General features: G+C 36.1%; 1 protein-coding gene across 4 annotated transcripts in view; it reads right to left on the bottom strand.

Moving 5' to 3' along the window:
* Positions 1-21,127, bottom strand: part of SCAF11 (SR-related CTD associated factor 11) — a 79,343-nt gene that overhangs the window by 42,359 nt on the left and 15,857 nt on the right. For 2 of the 4 annotated variants that reach the window (XM_024256675.3, XM_054527178.2), the window contains exons 2-3: positions 2,750-2,831; positions 346-503 (exon numbers count right to left, since the gene is read on the bottom strand). In XM_024256675.3, the coding sequence (XP_024112443.2) occupies positions 346-503; positions 2,750-2,810 (219 nt within the window). In that variant the 5' untranslated portion in view covers positions 2,811-2,831. Of the gene's footprint in view, positions 1-345; positions 504-2,749; positions 2,832-21,127 lie in introns of those variants that run through there. The other 2 variants (XM_054527179.1, XM_024256677.2) reach the window with 1 other exon arrangement.

A 21,127-nucleotide genomic window follows, 5' to 3' on the forward strand; every position in this document is an offset into this window, starting at 1 on the left:
AGGTGTTATTAGTGGTAAACAGATATTATCCTATTAAGTACAGAGTCAAGTACACTGAAAAATGAATTACTGCATTTCTACCAGAAAAAAAAATGTTTGATCTGTTCTTCCTGTAAGGTTATTAACTTTTTAAAAAAGAGTATGCATTTAAAATGTTATTTGCAAAATCAAAAGCTGATAAAAGAAAATTAGAAGAAAATGACTGACAGAATTTGAATAATACAAGGAAATTTGTGCAAAGTAGGAATACATTACTGTGAAATAATTTATGAAAGGCAGTATCAACTCTTTACGTGAAATGAAATCATGCTAGGAAATTAAAATACATTAATGTGTCAGACTTACCTCTGCCCATTTAAGAATACAAGTCATACAGAAGACATGATTACAGCTTTCTGGAAAACCAACTTCCTTTTCTATTAGACAATTAAGACATATTGGGCATCTGTCAGCCTCACTGTACAACAGACCAGTGGGAATAGTATTATCTCCGTTTTCTTCACCTGTTAAAGTAAAACAGCCATATGTGCTTTCAAGTTCTCCAGACCAAAAATCTTGTGTTTCTAGAGTATAGTGGATTAGATACGCTAAAGGACCCTCCTACTATAAAGAAAATAGATCTTAGATAAAATATAACAAACACACTGCTTGAGCTCAACATGCCCAACATTTACTTTCTTAAATTTTTTTAACGGGGGAGTGAAACAAACTTTTCATTAATTAAATTTAAAGTGAGTAACATTCACACGGTTCAAAAATTTAAGAGCAAATTTCTCATTCAAATTTATCCCCATCCAGTTCCAACCAATCCAATAAGTAACAACTGTTAAATTTCTTTTGTGTTCTTCCTAAGAATTTTTAATGTACAGAAAAACAAATGCTAATACAAACTCTTCCACATTCCTTTCTTTACACAAATACAAGAATACTACACACACTAGTCTGCTTTTTTCTTTACTCAAATCTATTCATGGACATTCACTTGTTTTCAACTTTTGGCTATGACAATGTTGCAATAAAAATTTAGTTATTTCACATTTTTAAAAGTATATCTGTAGTGTAAGTTCCTAAAAATGGAACTGCTAGAGTAATGTATGTATACATTTGTATTATGAATAGGTATTGCCAAATTATTCTCCTTAGGATTACTACTTTAAACTCCCACCAGTAATGTAATCAACTCATACAAAAGTATGCATCGCTGGCTCATAAGAAAATAATAGATACTCTGAAACTCAACATAAAAATAAAACAGAAATAAAGGATTGGTGAGCTGAAATGTGAACAGTAAATATCAAGCAAAGTTGGAATTGTCCTGGGCACAACTGTCCAAACCAGTGTTTAGATCTGGAGACTAAGCCTTAGAACCACTTCAGGAAGGAAAACTAATCCTGATAGACTCCAGTATCAAGCTAAGACTTTAAAATGGGGCTAAAGAGGTCCCAGCATGGGCCTGGGAAGAAACAAATACAAATCCTCTGGAGGAAAGAATACCTAAATTAGGCCCTCATAGATTTAATTTATCAAATGTAAGCTCATAATCAAACATTACCAAACCTAAGAAAATAAGCTGTCTTGAGTGAGAAGCAGCAGGAAACACATTTAGAAATCCACTAACTTCAAATATCAGAAGTTTCAAATACCACATAAAATGGACAATCGGCAGATTAGATCCAAGAAAAATACTTGTGAATTGGAAGACAAATCTGAGGAAACCAGCTAGACTCTAGGAGACAGAAAAGGAAATATAAGACATAGCCTGTGAAACAGAGGTTAAGAAATGAGGTTACAGAAAGGTCTAACATACTAATTGAAATCCAAAAGAGAATAAAGGAAAGGCAACAAAGAGGTAATGGTCGGGAAATGATTAAAAACATGAACCAACAAAGGAAACACAATGCATACTGTTAAGAGAAATAAAAATAATCCATGCCTAGAAACAATGGAGTAAAACTGTAAAATATCAAAGACGAAACCAAGACCTTAAAAGCAGAAAATGGGAAAAGACAGATCACCTACAAAAGAGAATGATAATTAGACTGGGAAGAAATCTCCAGACAGCAAGGAAAAAAAATGATTAATATCTTCAAAGTGCTAAGAGAAAAAAAACTATCATTCCAGAATTATATACCCAGTAAAACTATCTTTGAATAGTTTTAAAGTGGATAAAATAGACAAAAAAAATTCAGAGTTTACCACCAACAGACCTTCACTAAAGAAACTTCTCAGATTTATTTTCAGAAAGAAAAGAAATGAAGAGGAAATAAACTCAAGCAACATTGCATAAAACATCATCTAACTGGTGGTGTCTGAAATAAAAGAACTCAAATAATGGAACTATAACCTATAAATTGAGATTAGGATTATCAGAGTTAGAGCATTCTTGGGTTCTTCTTCTGTTGGTAGTGAAGATTAAATTAGCTTTAGAAGCAGAGGATAGTACCAACACTAACTTTTTTTCTTTTTTAAAAAGACAAGGACAAAAACAGAAACAGTAATTCCCAAACCAGTAGAGAGTAAACCTTTAAGAAAAAAGGGAAAAGTAAACAATTTAACAAATCAAAAAACTTGATCAGTCGAAAATAAGATATGGGAAGAAAAAAAATGTGTATACTTAGGCAGCTTATTTTGGAATTTAAGAACAACAATAACAAAAAACTCCTGTGTATTCTGAAATGTATACAAGTGCACAGTTTGGAAACAACTGTTTTGCTTTCAACAAACAAACTTTATAAAAATGAAAAGTTACCTTCCATGTCTTCATACTTCTTATCTCCCATATTTAGGGTACATTCAGTTTTCTTCTTCATTTCTCTTTGGAAAAGGGTTTCCTATAAGATAAATTATAATAGAGAATTTTTATGTTTGCCTTCTCCCAATAATATTAAAAAAAAAATCCTAAACTGTAAGAAATTATTTTACACATAAAAGAACACAGTACGAGCCAAGCCAGTTTGTGGATAATCCAGTACTCTTTTATACTCCTTGCTATCAAAATGCACAGTCTTATTGAAAGGAAAAGCCTTGGCCGTGCACGGTGGCTCACGCCTGTAATCCCAGCACTTTGGGAGGCTGAGGCGGGCAGATCACAAGGTCAGGAGATCGAGACCATCCTGGCTAACACGGTGAAACCCTGTCTCTACTAAAAACACAAAAAATTAGCCGGGCATGGTGGCAGGTGCCTGTAGTCCCAGCTGCTCAGGAGGTTGAGGCAGGAGAATGGCGTGAACCCGGGAAGCAAAGCTTGCAGTGAGCCAAGATCGCGCCACTGCACTCCAGCCTGGGCGACAGAGTGAGACTCTGTCTCAAAAAAAAAAAAAAAAAAAAAAAAGGAAAGGAAAAGCCTTTTATAACTATTAAGCAACAAAGCCTAAATGATATATTTTGTGGCACAGACATAAATGCAATTGAAGCTTAAGGAACAGAGATCAATTTGGAATAGAGTTTTCAGAGAATGTGATAGGTTATATGTGTTGAGGAACTTCAGGCATTCAAGGAGCAACACAGTATGGAGAAATACAATAGCATTTAGCTAGGCCAATCTCACAATTGAGTGGGTGAGAGAAAAGAGTGGGTGAAAGTGTGTGTGTGTGTGTCTACTAAAGAGACAGTTGTGTGTGTGTGTGTGTGTGTGTGTGTGTGTGTGTGTGTGTCTCTCTATTGAGGAGGGGGTTGGCATGTAAGCCATGAATTTTATCTGAAAAATCACAGTGAGAGGTAATAAGAAATAAGCAGAGCAATGTAAATCAAGTATGGCTAGATTATAGATGGATCACTAATGATTGACTGAGAACCTTAGATTCAATCTTATAGATTCTCTGAAGAAGAGTGACAAGATAAAAGTGATATAAGTGAATTTTTTAAAAAAAGACTGATATGCCAGCCAAGTATGGATTGGATTACAATGCAAAGAGATTATAAGCAGAGATATTTGCATAGCTAAAATAACTGGCTGTGAAGTATATTTGAAACGCACGAAATTAAAGGGCTGAAGAATTTCTGAGATTTGGTGAGCAACTACAGTGAAAGAGACAATATCCTGGCCTAAAAGACTAGGAAAATGGTGCTTATAAAAAGGTAAAAATGAGAAAAGTGGGAAAGGATGTTAATTTGGCAAAAGGCAAGAAATTCATACAGTAACTTTTTTTTTTTTAATCAACTCTTTTTCCTAAGAGATGGGGTCTTGCTATGTTTCCCAGGCTGGTCTCCAACTCCTGGGCTCAAGCGATCCTCCTGCCTCCACCTCCCAAAATGCTGGAATTACAGGCATAAGCCACTGCACCTGGGCTTAAATCAACTCTTAATATTCCTTCCTGAACTGATGCAAGACATAATTGCAATGAAATGTCCAAATATGCATTTATATCTAGGCACAAGAAATCCCTGATTTTATCAGTTGTGATTCTCCTCTATGTATCTGAATGGGTTTTTCTATTAATTTCTAAAATAATTTACATATGATAGTTTCTACATTAAAGGTATGAACTGCCCAGGAAAATTCCCTATTTGGTTAAATAAGGAGAAATACAGAGTCCCAGACTTATAGTTCAAAAACCAACCATAAAAGCAGAAGAAACTTAGTAGCATACGTAAGAATGATTTAAATGTTGTAGCAGATTAAATACAACCTCAAAATGAGTCAGCATTAGAATCTAAAAAATTTTTTTAATCCAATCAATCTGACAATAAATTTGGATGAGGAATATTTCGCACTCTTAGCCTATGTGTGCAACATTTGTTTTAGTTCTGATGCAAACTAACTTGTTTTAGTTCTGGTATTTAAGGACAAACAACATAATGATAAATGTCCAGGGAAGATGACTAAAATGGTGACAGCCCTGGAAACCCTATCATACGCAGAAAGGTAAACTAGTAAGGATGTTTAGCTTGGAAGAACAGAAAGCTTAAGAACATTAGCAATTATCTTCAAATAAAATGAACTGTTCTGAAGGGAGGTAGAATAATCTATCAATTAAAGTATTCAAGCAAAGGCCTAGTGATCTTTTGTGGGATTTTTTTTTTTTTTTAGCTCCAAGATTTATAGAATACTATAGGTATACTAGGCAATTCTCTTAGTACTGAACAAGGCAGAAATCTCTACCTTTATGTTGTAGTGGGGAAGACAAAATAAACAAAATAGTAAGTAAAATATCTAGTATGTTAGACGTTGAGAAATGCTATGGAGAAAAATTAAAAACAGTGTGGCTATTAAGGAATAAAAAAAGAGGAAGCTGTTGTTTCATACAGAATACTCAGGGAAAGCTTCTGTGATAAAGGGACATTTGAACTGGCAATCAGAAAGCAGCAAAGGAGACAGTTATGTGAATATCATCCAGTGCTTCCAGGCTGAGCATTCTTGGCAGAGAGAATAGCCAATATGAAAGTCCTAAGGCATGTCTGGTATGTTCAAGGAACAACAAAGAGATGAATGACTAGAATACAGTGAAACAAGAAAAGTAGATGAGGACAGAGAGGTAATATAAGATCATGTAGCACCTTCTAGGCTAAGGTAAGACTGGCTTCTCTGAGTGACATGAGCGACTAGGGGTTTCTGAACAGAGGAAGCAAGGGAAAAAGTAGAAGCCAGCAAGGAGATTACTGCAATAATCTAGGGGAGAGATAGACAGTGGCTTACACCATAGTGGTAGCAAAGGTGATGAAATGTACTCAGATTTCAGATGTTTTGAAAATACAGCCATCAGGATTTGCTGGTAAATTCAATATGGAGTATTTGTTAGAGGGCAAGGATCCAGGATAACTCCAAAGTATTTTGATCTAAGCAGCTCAAATGATAGAGCTGATTGAACAGAAGATTATTATTTTAAAAATTCAGATATGAAATTAGTATGGCTATTATGGAAGGGCACATGAAGCCTCCTCAAAAAAAACTAAAAATAAGCCAGGTGCTGTAGTGTGCACCTATAATCCCAGTTACCCAGGAAGCTGAAGTGGGAGGACAATTTGAGACAAGTTGCTCAAGACCAGTCCAGGCAATAGAACAAGACCCCACCTCAAAAACAAAAACAACCTAAAAGAGAACTACCATAAAATCCAGCAATTCCACTATTGGGTATATATCCAAAAGAAAGGAAATCAATATAATGAAGCGCTATCTGCAATCCCATATTTACTGCAGCATATTCACAACAGTCAAAATATAAAATCAATCCAAATGTCTATCAATGGATGAATAAAGAAAATGTGGTATATATACACAAGGGAACATTATTTGGCCACAAAAAGGAATAAATCCTATCATTTGCAGCAACATGCATGAAACTGGAGGTCATTATGTAAAGTGAAATAAGGCAGGCACAGACAGACAAATATCGCATGGTCTTACTCATATGTGGGAGCTAAAAAAGTGGATCTCATGAGAACAGAGAGTAGACTGGTGGTTACAAGAGGCTGGGGGCCAGGGGATAAAATGAGGTTGATTAATGGATACAAAAATACAGTTAAGATAGAAGAAATGAGACCCAGAGTAAGGTCAGTTGGGTGACTATAATCTATTTATATTTCAAAACCAGCTAGAAAAGGAGAATTTGAATATTCCCAGCATAAAGAAAAATGTTTAAGGTGATGGATATCCCAATTACCTTGGTTTGATCATATCTTACATGAATGTAGTAAAGTATTATATGTACCCCCAAAACACATACATGTATTTTGATACACCTATTCTGTACCAAGAAAAATATGATACATCTATTATGTATCAAGAAAAACTTTTTTAAAAATTCAGAGTTACAGGTTAATCTCCTTGCTATTCATGCAGAAAGGCAGCATCAGTACCACCTAGGAACTTGTTACAAATGCACGGTATCTCAGGTACCATCCATACCTAGTGAATCAAAATCTGCATTTTGTCAAGATCTCTACATAATTCATATGTGCATTAAAGTGTGAGAAGCACCACGCTAGAGAACTTCCCAATTTAGTTACTTTTAGAGTTATATTGCACTGCTGTATATTATTATTTTTTATTTGGGGAAATTCATACCATACTATCTCCTTCATTATCCTAAATATCTGAGAATAAAAAAAATTAAGGTTGGAGTTAATTCAATGTGATAAAATGTCATTTGAAAGTTAACACAATATTTTAAAAACCTAAGAGATGTTCAGATGTAATATACTATCCCTTTATGTAACGCAGTGATTTATTTGTCCTATTTAATAGTCTAACCTATGCTATTTTCACATTTCCTCCTTTAAGTATACTAACCTGATACATAATTTATAATTTATATTTTAAAGTGGGGTGCATTGGTGTATGCCTATAATCCTAGCTACTTAGAAGGCCGAGGTGGGAGGATCGCTTGAGCCCAAGAAGTTCAAGACCAGCCTGGGCAACACAGCAAGACCCTGTTAAAAAAAAAAAAACAACAACAAACCTATAATTAACATTTTATAGTAAGCACTGTCTTCTCTATTTTAAGACCCATATAGTGAAATATACATGAGAAACTGAGAAACCTCAATGAAGTTACAGACTGCCTTTCTTAGAAATCTGCTTTAATGGCTGGGTGCAATGGCTCATGCAAGTAATCCCAGCACTTCAGGAGGCCGAGGCAGGAGAAGCATCTGAGATCAGGAGTTCAAGACCAGCCTGGCCAACATGGCGAAACCTTGTCTCTACTAAAAATACAAAAATTAGCCAGGTGTGGTAGCAGGCACCTATAATGCCAGCTACAAGGGAGGCTGAGGCAGGAGAATTGCTTGAACCCAGGAGGCGGAGGTTACAGTGAATCAAGATTGCGCCACTGCACTCCAGCCTGGGCAACAGAGTGAGGCTCCATCTCAAAAAGAAAGAAATCTGCTTTAAAAACTGTTTAAGCATTCCAAAGTTTTAGAAGTTGCACGCTTTATTCCTTAACATGTCCTGTATTAACTGTTTTTATACCTGAAAATGATTATGCCATGTTACTAATTTAGTCATTTAAAATGACAGGAACTTAGCATTTTGCTAGATGAAAGTCGTAAGTCTCAATTCAACAACTTATAAACTTGTAACTTGTCCTGTTTATCTGTTCTATCTGCCTGGACTCCAGTTTTCAATCCAAGGATCCACAAGTATTTTTGAATATAAGCTTTGCTTTGAATATCCACTAACAGGAACACAGTAATACCACACAGAGTTATAGTCCTAGCCAGTAATTTGTGGTCAATAGCCCTAAGAGGTAAGATGTGGGTAGGTAGGACTACCCTTCCTTGTAGTTACCTGAAAAGTTAGATATATCTCAATTTTGTGTTATTAACTATTTATAGCTTTATAATCATAAGTTATATTCTACCTATACTACTTATTAGCTCTACTAAGTTCTGTAAGTTAATTATCTATAAGTGAAACTGTATTTTCTTTTATTGGTTCTACATTTACTAAATGGATGTTAATTCTAGATTTTCAGTAAACTTTGCTTTTCTGATTATTTTAATTTACAAATGTCAATCTTTAATGTTTCTTCCTAGGCTTTATCTTTCCAAGCTAAAATATCTTTTTAGTCTGTTACCCCTAATATAATGATCTAACATACTTCTATCTTCCAGTTGCTCTTTTCCATTTCTTAACATATTGTTTCTGCTAGATACTGAAAGTGATACTCCAAATATGTTCATATAATAATTAGGGAAGAATGGTCTAAGTTTTAAATTTTATTTATCATATAAGGCATTAAAGTTTGGAATTTAAAATTTAAAAAAAAAGCACTGATACAAATCACTTTTTAGGAACTCAAAACTCATTTTCCCACAGTAGAATACATGGAAATGAGTGTCCTAGGCCAGCCACTATACCGCATTCAAATAATGGTAGTGACGCAGGGCACAATGGCTCACACCTGTAATCCCAGCACTTTGGGAGGCTGGGGCAGGCGGATCACTTGAAGTCAGGAGGTCGAGACTAGCCTGACCAACATGGTGAAACCCCATCTCTATTAAAAATACAAAAAATTAGCCGGGCGTGGTGTAATCCCAGCTACAGGCTGAGGCAGGAGAATTGCTTGAACCCAGGAGGTGGAGGTTGCAGAGAGCCGAGATCACGCCACTGCACTCCAGCCTGGGCGACAGAGTGAGACTCCATCTTAAAGAACACCCAAAAAAGCAAAAAACAAAAATGGTCTTTATTAAGGCATTTCAGTTCTCTAGAATAGTGCTGCCCAACAGGGAATTCTTCTATCAAGCACTTCAAGTGTGGACAGTGCATGTGAGAAAATAAATTTTAAATTTTTGTGAAGTTTTAGTTAATTTAAATAGCCCAATGTGCTACTGTACAGCTATTTAAAAATATATTTAATAGCTGCACTGCTACGGTAGAACACAGCTGTTAAAAACCTGTTTCAAATTATATTTGGGATGCTAAGAATGTACATTCCATTGTAACAGTTGCTGGGTACCTCAAGCCTCAGGGAATCAGAAGTAGCCAGGGTTCCTAATAATGTAAACTATTCTTTAGCCTAGTCTGGTTTGGTTTCAAATTACTACCCTTCTTTCCTTCTATTTTTTTTCTTCCAAAGTCTGTTTCTTTCTGCTGTTACAAAACAGAGCTCCTTTCCCTTCCAGTTCACTTCAAAACTCCCTCTCCCTGCTTGCTCTTGCTGTTCTTCAAGTAAGCCCATGGTATCTAAAGATACCTACATCCTGGTTAATACTACAAACTTTAGAATCCAACAGGTCTAGATTCAAATCCTAACTCTACCATCATACAATAAATGGCTGTTATCAAGATCATTATTATTCTTATTGTGAGAAACAACAGAGAAATAGGAAATAGTAATAAAACTGTTGCTTGCCACTTTATTTTCCCTAAAGCAAATGCAACGACTGAAAAAAGATAAATCAACATTACTAAATAACAACTAAATTGATCAAGTCTCCTATTAGAGTGTGTGTGTGTGTGTGTGTGTGTGTGTGTGTGTTTGTTTTAAGAGAAACAGTCTTGCTCTGTCGTCCAGGCTGGAGCGTGGTGGCACAATTACAGCTCACTGCAGCCTTGAATTGCTGGGCTCAAGCAATCCTCCTGCCTCAGCCTCTCAAGTAGCTAGGACTGCAAGTGCACACCACCACATTCAACCATTTTTTTTTTTTTTTAAGACGGAGTCTCTCTCTGTCGCCCAGGCTGGAGTGCAGGCTGGAGTGCAGTGGCGCATCTCAGCTCACTGCAACCTCCGCTTCCCAAGTTCAAGCAATTCTCTGCCTCAGCCTCCTGAGTAGCTGGGATTACAGGTGCCCACCACCATGCCCAGCTAATTTTTGTATTTTTAGTAGAGACGGGGTTTCACCATCTTGGCCAGACTGGTCTTGAACTCCTGACCTCGTGATCCACCCGCCTTGGCCTCCCAAAGTGCTGGGATTACAGGCATGAGCCACCGCGCCCGGCCTCAACTGATTTTTTTATTTGTAGAGATGGAGTCTCACTCTGTTGCCCAGGCTGGTCTCAAACTCCAGACCTCAAGCAATCTTCCCACCTTGGTCTCCTAAAATGCCAGGATTACAAGCATGTGCCACTGTGCCCAGCCTTCTAGTGATATTTTGTCAAAAAGGTAGAATTAGATTCTCTGGTTACACAGAAAGAAGAGGGATATAAATGGCCATGAGGAAATATCACACTATTACCAACCCTACTCCCAAGCCCAATCCTGCCATGACAGACCCTACTATGGAAGAGCACTGATATGATAAATTAGAGACAGGGTTGAATAAAAGGGAAAGTAGGAGCAGTCTCTATGTTGGGCACACTTATGCCAAGGGCATACCAGTCTCCGGAATTAGTTTCTAGTTCAGTTTCTAAGAAGATTATCAGTGACCTGATTGCTTGTTAGCAGGTGATCAACAAAAGCAATTTCTAGGAATCTTTCATATTCACTTCCTCCACTGTGGACCTATATTAAGAAAAGGACCAAGCACCATTCACTGATGAACAAATTATCCTATTATCTTGTGCTTACCAGATAAACGGAAAATTAGGAAGCTGAAGTCACCCACATTTACAGGTCTTTTAATAAAATCAGTTTCCTTTATCAATCCAGAAAGTAAGGATATGTTTCAGAACGTCTCTAAAATTCTCATGCAGTGTGGAAGCGAGTGCCAAAATAATCCATAATGATGCATGTCACCTCACACTATGCTCTACAATGATCAAAAACCTAATTATTGAAACAAATCATTTTCTAAAGAGTAAAATGAATGAAGAATAAAACATTTTCAAAGTGAAAGGCAAGCCAGAAATCCTCAGCCAGACAATGAAGACTAAAGTGAAAATAGGACAAGTTTTTCAAAGCTAATACATTTATTTAGAAAGTTCATCAGAAGTGTTCTAAAAAAAGAAATTAATTTTCCTGCTTCCTTCTTCATTTAATGTAGCATCATCTCCTTAACAGAAATTGTACTGTTGCATGCAGCAGGGTCACATATATGTTGAAAAAAATTATAAAATATAATTCTCAAACTGTATTTAACATGAATATGAGGTGATTAAAGTTGGCATTACATTCTAAAATAGATCAAAAGTGAGATCAAGGAGTTCCAGTTCCAGGTAAGATGGAATAAACACATCCAACCTTGTTAATCTCACTGAATGAAACTACAAAATACTGACAGAATGAATGGAGCAGCTATCTGAAGACTCAGGAGTAAATAATAGCATATGGACTAGAGAAGACACCAGAATCTGATGCATCATCAAACTGTCAGTAAGTTTACCACCTTTTCTCCATCCAGAATCCCCTAGCCTGGGATTAATAAAGCCTGAAACCTAGAAAGTAGGCATTGGTAACAACAGAGAGCAAGCTCTAAGAGAATCCCTCTAAATATAAAGTGAGGTGGGTAATGGGTAGGGGAGCTGGGGGGAAGGAGTGTTTCCTTCCTAATGTTCGGAAAGAGAGGGGGAAACTGCTCCTTTTTTTTTTGTGTTCCCCCTTTCTCTGTTCCTCATTCCTCATGTCCCCAACTCCCAAATGATCTGGTGGTGGTAGTGGGTGCAACAGTGGCAGCAGCAGAAACCTAAAACTCTTAAGAAAAGACAGAGATGAACCATCCTCACCAAATAAAAAAACTCTGGGCCAATCTTGTTGACTTCTGTCTTCCTGTTACTTGGATCCAGACACAGTTATAGGAAATGGAGTAAATGAAAACCAATTTTCTGGCCAAAAGACAGAAAAGAGTGTCCCAGGGATCTAGAAAATACCATGGATATAACAGAGAGAAAAGAACTCAAGAAAGTAACAGCTGTTTTTGAACTACTAGCTCACCCAAGCTGAACATATGTGGATTTAAACCCAAGCAGCATACCACAGACTCTGAAAACTGAAATATAAGATAAACCTCACACATGTCACAGACTGCCTACTGGGTACGCATATTGAAAAAGTATAAATAGTAATGTAAAGTTTTGAAAACAGAATTGAAGTTAAAAAACTACAACCTACAGAAAGCTGATTGGAACTTGTGGCCAACCTGAACCCAACTGGATCAACTGCCTGTAAAAATAAAAATATTGGCTGGGCACAGTGACTCAAGCATGTAATCCCAGCACTTTAAGAGGTCAAGATGGGACGACTGCTTAAAGCTAGTAGTTAGAGACCAGTCTGGGCAACAAAGGGAGATCCTCTCTCTACAAAAAAATAGAAAAAAAAGTAGCCAAGCGTAGTGGTGTGTCACTGTAGTCCCAGCTAATCAGGTGACTGGGGCAGGAGGATCCCTTGAGCCCAGGAGTTGAAGGATGAAGGAAGGTACAATCATGCCATGCACTTCAGCCTGGATGCGACAGCAAAACCCTGTCTCTTAAAAAAAAAAAAAAAAAAAAAAAAATTCCAAAACAAAAACATCAACATTTTCCATAGCATTTAAACAAAAGACAAAGTTTTGTAACATAATATTCAAAATGTACAGAACACAATCCAAAATTACTTGGCATAGAGAGAGCTGGGAAAAATAACACTCTCATGGGAAAAGACAATTAAACACCACCAAGATGACACAGCTGGGTAAACTATCTAAAATGAATTACCTAACAAGTAGACAAAGATTTAAAGCCAGTATATATATATCCCAACAAGTATAAGTAAATACTTTTGAAACAAATGGAAAGCCAAAAGATCACAGCAAACAAATAGAAGACATACAGAACAACCAAATGGAAACCAAAAAAAAGTGAAAACGGAAATAAAAATACATTGAATAGACTCAACAGAAGAATGGAAATAAAAGCGTAAAGAGTCAGTGAACTTGAAGATAAACCAATAGAAATTACCCAACCTAAAAAACAAAGAGAAAAATATTGGAAAAAAAAATTAAAGGCTTAGGGACCTGTGAGGCAGTACCAAAAACCCAACATTCACATCAAGAATGCAAGGAAAGGAAAATCACTGCAGAAACGAAGAAAAAAGAAAGTAGAAAGAAGAAGAAAAAGAAGAAAGAAGAAGAAGAAGAAATAATGGGTGGAAACTTCCTGAAATTTGGTGAAAGGCATAAACTGCTACATTTAAGAAGTTCTCAAAACCTCAGACAGAATAATCCCAATGAAATCCATGCCTGGACACACATCAGAGTCAAGCTGCTGAAAATTACAAAGGAAAACCTTGAAAGCACCCAGAAAAAACAATGATGCATTACTTACGAGGGGGAGGGACTTTAATGATTTGAATCACCAGTGATTTCTCATCAGAAACCATGCAAGTCAGAAGAAAGGGGAACAACATCCTTCAAACGCTAAAATGGAAAAGAAGTGTAAACCTAAAATCCTCTATCTAGTGAAAATATCCTTCAGGAATGAATGTGAAACAAAAGGTATTCAAAGTGGAAGAAAAATGATGAGAATTCTTTCCTAGCTCTAAAAAAATTCTTAAATGAAGTTGTGTCAGAAGAAAAACAATGTTAGGAATGATGGAAGATCAACAGAAACAGTAAATGCCTGAGGAAACATAGTTAACTATTCTCATCTTGAATTCTTTAAAATATGTTTGGCATTAAAGCAAATATTTATAACACTTTCTGGTAAGATTTCCAGTACAGGCATATACCTCAAACACATCATGGGTCTAGGTCCAGACCAGAGTAATAAAACAATACTGCAATAAAGCAAGTCACACAAAATTTTTGGTTTCCTAGTATATATGTTTATATTATACTGTCATCCATTAAGTGTGCAACAGCATTATGTCTAAAAACTGTACATACTTGATTTAAAAATACCTTATTGCTAAAAATGCTAACAATCATCTCAGCAAGGCTTCAGCAAGTCATAATCTTTTTGCTGGTGGAGGGTCTTGCTTTGATGTTGATGGTTGCTGACTAATCACAGGATGGTAGTTGCTGAAGGGCAGAGTTGGCTGTGGCAATTTCTTAAAATAACATTCAAGTATGCCACACTGACAGACTCCTTTCACAAAAAATTTCTCTGTGTACAAGATGCTATTTGATAGCATTTTATCCACAGCAGAATGTCTTTCAAAATTGGAGTTAATCCTCTCAAACTCTGCCACTGTGTTATCAACTAAGTTTAAATACTATTTTAACAATGTTCACAACATCTTCAGCAAGAGCATATTCCATCTCAAGAAACCACTTTCTTTGTTCATCCCTAAGAAACAACTCTTCATTCAAGATTGATCATAAAATTGCAGCAATTCAGTCATGTCTTCAGGCTCCACTTCTAATTCTATAATAGTTCTCCTGCTGTTTGTACCACACCTGTAATAGTTACTTCCTCCGCACAAGTTTTGAATCCCTAAAAGTCATCCATGAGGGTTGGAATCAATTTCTTCACAATCCTGTTCATATTTTAACCTCCTTCTACGAATTACGAATGTTCTTCATGGCATCTAGAATGGTTAATCCTTTCCATTACTTTGCCCATATCCATCCAAGAAATCACTGTCTAAAGCAGCTGTAGCCTTATGAAATGTATTTCTAACAGAATAAGACTTAACAGTCAAAATTACTTCTTGATCATTGGGTTGAAGAATGGATGTTGTGTTAGCAGGCATGACAACATTTATCCCTGTGTATTTCCATCAGGTTCTTGGATGGCTACGTGCACTGTCAATAAGTAAGTACTATGTTGAAAGGAATCTTTTTATCTGAGCATTTGGTTTCAACAGTGAGCTCAAAATATTCAGTAAACCATGCTGTAAATGGATGTGCTGTCATCCAAGCTTTGTTGTTCCATTTATAGAGCACAGAGTAGATTCAGCATAATTCTTGAGTCCTGGAATTTTCAGAACGGTCAATGAGCACTGGTTTATAAATTTATAGTCACCAGCTGCATTGGCCCCTAACAAGACAGTCAGCCTGTCACTGGAAGCTTTGAAGCCAGGCATTGACTTCTCCTCTCTACCTATGAAAGTCCTGGATGGCATCTACTTTCAATAGAAGGCTGGTTCATCTGCATTAAAAATCTTTTGTTTAGTATAGCCACTTTCATCAATGATGTTAGCTAGGTCTTCTGGATAACCTGATGCAGCTTCCCCGTCAGCACTTGCTGCTTCGCCTTGCACTTTTATGTTATGGAGATGGCTTCTTTCCTTAAACTTCATGAACCAACCTCTGCTAGTTTCAAACTTTTCTTCTGCAGCCTCCTTATCCCTCTCAGACTTCATTGGCTTGAAGAGCGTTAGAGCCTCGCTCTGGATTAGGCTTTGAGTTAAGAGAATGTTACGACTGGTTTGACCTTCTACCCAGATCAGTCAAACTTTCTTCATATCAGTGACAAGGCTGTTTGGTCTAAATATTGTTGAGAAATAGGGAGGTCCAAGCAGAAGGGGAGAGATGAGGGAACAGCTGGTCAGTGGAGCAGTCAGCACACAGGCAAACATAAATTACCTGTCTTATATGGGCACTCTTCGTGGTGCCCCAAAATAATTACAATAGTAACAATGAAGATCACTGATCACAGATCACAACAGATATAATAATAACAAAGATATTTGAAATACTGTGACAATTACCAAAATGTGAAAGAAACATGAAGTAAACACAAGTTGTTGGAAAAACGGCAGCAAACCTGCTTGATGCAGAATTGCCACAATCTTCAATTTGTAAAATATGCAGTATCTACAAAACACAATGAACTGAACTGCAATAAAAAGAGGTGTGCCTATATGTGTACATTTAACACAAGATAACTGCAACATAAAGGGGGAAGGTAAAGGGACATACACGGTGGGAAGACCTCTATTTCACTTCAAGTGGTAAAATATCAATTCTAAGTAGACTAAAATTTTAAGTATGTATAATTCTTAGAGCTACCACTAAAAACATTAGTCAATGTCTTGTGTCGCTCCACCTTCATCTCAAGAAGGGTGAGTAAAGTACAGTAAGATATTTTGAGAGCCCACATTCACATAACTTTTATTACAGTATATTGTTATAATTGTTCTATTATTTGTTATTGTTAATTTTTCCTGCACCTAATTTATAAGTTAAACTTTATCATGAATATGTACATATAGGAAAAAACATGATATACACAGAGTTTGGTACTATCTGTAGTTTCAGGCATCTACTTGGAATATATCCCACATGGAAAAGGGGTAACTACTATACCCAGTTCCCTTCAAATCAGTCCAAGTTGGCCAGTTAAAATGAATACTAAAAAAATGTTCAAATAACCCAAAGAAGGAAGTTACAGAGGAACAAAAACAGAGGAACAAACAGAAAATAGACCTGAACCCAAACATATCCATATTTAAAATATGTGAGATGTAGCAAAAGCACTATAGTATTAAATTTCTTCTATCAGAAAAGGTCTCAAATCAGTCATTTAAACTTGCATCTTAAACTAAAAAAGGAGCAAAGTATATACAAAACTGGCAGAAGGAAGAAAATAAAGGAACAGAAATCAGTGAAATTGAAAACAGAAAAACAGATAAAAATCAATGAAACCAAAAGCTCATTCTTTTAAAAGATCAATAAAATTTAAACCTCTTGCCAGACTGATGATGTAGGTAGCCTGAATAGCCTTAGGACTATTTGAAGAAATTGAATTTGTAGTTAAAAGCCTTCCAAAAAAGAAACCTCTAGGCCCACATAATTTCCCTGGTGAATTCTAAGAAATATTTAAAGGAGAAATAACACCAAATCAACACAATCTCTTCCAGAAAATGGAAAATGAGCACTTCCCAAATCATTTTATGAATCCAGCAATATCCTTGTACAAAAAAAAAAAGTACATGAAAAGAACAAATTTATATTCTGCTCCTCATCAAAACAAAAACTATGGTACATTCAATCATATAATGAAATACTGCTCAGCAATAAAAAGGAATGAACTAGCATTTCATGCAACAAATTGGATGCATCTTAAAGGCATTCTATTTTGTGAAAGAAGCCAGTCTCAAAAGGCAACATATTCTAGAATTGCATTTACATGCAAAACTATAGTGATGAAGAACTTGTTAGCAGTTACCTGGGTTAGGGGAATGTATGACTACAGAGATAGAACAACACAGTTTTTGGCGGGGGTGGGATGATAGAACCATTGCAAATCTTGACTGTAGTGGTAATACAGGTCTACACATGTATTAAAACTCACAGAACTATACACCTCAAAAAGCTCAATTTTACTGTATATAATAAAAGTTAAATTTTCTTAAAAAGACATGAGAGCAATTTTTTGAAAATATTATGAACTAAAATATAAATTGTTAACATTTTCAAGAAAGGCACTTTTTCACTGTCAACTTCATAGTTTCAGTTGTTCCAATTCTTATAACTACAGCCAACACAGAAGGCACCCAAATTATACTGCCACAAGATGAGCTTGGGAGGGGGTGTTTGAATGTTTTATCTCTGCTTTCTCCATTTCTACAGCACTGACAGGTCTGAGACAACAGATATCTATAACCTGTAGAGATACAGAGATTAAAAACAACAGGCTCAATTTAACAACTGCACTAAATTCTAAGGCAGAGTTGCAGAAACAGATTAGTTCCAAAACCCTAATGATAGCATTGGTGATCACCAAAGGAAGACATCTATTATGACTCCCAGTTAGGTTACACTCTTATGTGACAGTCGTCCACTCTATGGGAAGAATATATTTACAACACAATACTTTATTTAAGAAAATAAAAATGAGTGCCTTTTATGTGCCTGGATAGTTTACCATGAGAGTCTGAAAAATCATCAAATATGACAGGCTTCCATTATTTCTCCAAATGAGAAACAACTGTAAACAGTAGCATATGTCCTTTGATAACTTCAATATATTTATGCAATTGTTGTCTAATAACCCCACTCCTGCTTAAGGTATGGAGGACAGAATACAAAGAGTTGGTTACACAATCTTCATTTATCCTCAAGATTCTCATCCCCATTTACTGAAGTACAATGACATAACTAATTTATATGCTAAGGGCAAACCTAAAGCTCTCTTGTATTTATTTCCGCCAGGCAATTTCTGAATGCCTGTTACAGGTACTTTAAAGGGAAGAGTTATACGTTTGGAAAAGTAGAGTTTACATGTAGAAAACTAAACTTTATGCCTATTAGTGACAAAAAGCAAAAGAGCAGTGAGATGTTACAGACTCATTTTACAACCAAACCTCCCAAGAAGACTACAGGAGCACTTGGATCGACAGCACTGTATTTTCACATCTGGGAGGCAGAATAACAAAGAGAAGAAAGGCATCCTGGATGGAAATATGGAAGTAGAGGAAGAACTGGTGAATTTTTATCCTTTTAAGAAAAACAGGAAAACTGTCAACTATATTTTTACTTTAACACTTGGTGTACCTTGGAAAGACTTCTGAGCAGAAATGACAATGCCTGTCCATCTACTCACCTCCCAAAAAAGGGAGATGGGAAAATTGTGTAGGAAATAGAAAATACTTGCAAATAACAAAGCTCTCTTAGTTCATTTGTGCTGCTGTACAAAAACAAACAAACAAAAAAAGACACTTGAGACAGGTGATTTATAAAAAATAGAAATTTCTTACACGGTTGTGGAGGCTAAGAAGTCTAAGATCAAGGCATCAGCGGGTTCAGTGCCTGGTGTGGACCCCGGTCCCTGCTTCCAAGATGGCATCTGTTACTGCATCTTGAAGTATTAGGTGGTGGGGCTTTTAGGAGGTGATTAGGCTGTGAGGGCAATGCCCTCATGGATGGAATTAGTGCCTTATAAAAGGGCCCTGTTAGTTCTCTCCAGCCCTTATAGAAGGCACTAATTCCATCCATGAGGGCAGAGCCCTCACAGCCTAATCACCTCCTAAAAGCCCCACCACTTAATCCTGTTGCATTCAGGATTAAGTTTCAACATGAATTTTGGAGACAGCGTAAACATTGAAACCACAGAAAAATCCTAAGAGTTAAAGGGGGAGAATTAGTGAAAATAAATGACCACATAAAAATACTTGTTACAGAAAAATGAGAATGGATTTAATAGGAAAAAAGGGATGACGTTCAAAACACTGCTTCTGAAATTTTATCCTGTTCTGTTTAAACAAGATTTTTAAAACTTTACAGAGTTTCAATTCCAGAAATTAGTTTATTTTGCACAAACGCTGAAAGTTACTCTTTCATTGGTTTCTTGAGAACTGATCACTTTCTTCATACTAATCCCTTACAAATTGGTACAAGTAGTTATTACAAAACCAAGACAGAAAAAAGCAATTATCTTGCACAGTGTAAACAGGACATCTACTCTTTTCTCTAGCTATGCCTACTATCTGAATTTCTTAAACACAAACTCATCCTTCTAGGTACCTCAGAGATACGTACAATTATGTTACATAAATGTATATGTATCAATGTGCCCTCATATGAATATTTTACACATAATTTAAAGAAGCATTTCACAATCTTACTCCTATGAAATACAACTCTAACCCAGATACTGATTGTATTACATACTATGCAAACTTAAAATTAAAAAAAAAAAAATTCTGCCACATTAGCATAAGGCATGAATAGGTATTGGGGTTCTTTCCTAAATGTAATCATATTACAAATGCTACAAATGCCCATAACCTAGATTTTTGTGTTAAGTGTTTCATATTATTTTTAGCTACTACTTTCTAACAGGTCACGAATTATCTCATTTAACTTTTATAGAACCTGGTGAAAGAGGTATCTCAATTTTACATACAATGAAAATAAGTAACATGCCCAAGATCAAAAAGCCAGCATTAAGTAGTAGGACTGGAACCCATTAGCAATTTACCAACAAATAACACAAATATTAATCCAAGTCACTAGAAATTACGAGTATTCAAACAACAAGAAGTGGTAACATTCTTAATGATTCAAATGACTGCAAAAATGTTAAGCTTTTAACCTGCCTTCTTTATCACCATATTACTAGGATCCAACAGCATGCCTTCAAAGGAGTGCCCAATTATTTATGGATATGTTTAGCAACCATAGCACATGTTATTTGTCAGGCATGATTCTAAACACACTTAGCCCCTCTCTCTACATATATTAACAAACCACTATGATCTTGAGAGATTAACTTCATTTTACAGTGATACTGTCATTACCCCCATTTTATTGTGGAAACACCTAGCAAGTGGTGGAGCTGGGACTGAAATTGAGGTAATCAGGCTCCCCTATGCTCTTAACCATTGACACTAAACAGCCTAACACACAAAAAGATCACTATAAGGGTCATAAGTTACCCAAAAACTCACCTGAACACCATATCCTTACAGTATTTAAGTAACTAATTAAGTAACATTTATCTGAGTCCAGTGGTAATAAATAGCAGCTAACTCTGTTCTATTCTCTTAAATTAGCTCTATTTAGTGAGTGACTCTCATGCCCTTTTAGTGCAAAGAATCTGAGAGTAGAATAACTGGATTAAGACTGTCCTGCTCCACCAGGTTCCAAAATACCATTAGTGTTCCTCCTCCCAAAATACACTAATAGGAAAAGCTAAACTGATATTAGTAAGATACTAGTTGTCAATGTCTTAGGACATAACCTAATATATCACATCATTTAGAATAGTTTGTTTTAGGGAAACAGGGCAGGTGATTTATAAATTAACAAAATAAAGAAATATTGTCAAAGAGTATATATAGTTGGTTTTTGGAAGAGACAACTCAGACCAAAATAATGCTGTTAGAGATTGAGTGATATTCGGATTATCGCCTAAATGTAATCTTATTATAAATGCTACAAACTGCCA

This window comes from Pongo abelii, chromosome 10 (genome assembly GCF_028885655.2).
Source record: "Pongo abelii isolate AG06213 chromosome 10, NHGRI_mPonAbe1-v2.0_pri, whole genome shotgun sequence".
Lineage (NCBI taxonomy): Eukaryota > Metazoa > Chordata > Mammalia > Primates > Hominidae > Pongo > Pongo abelii.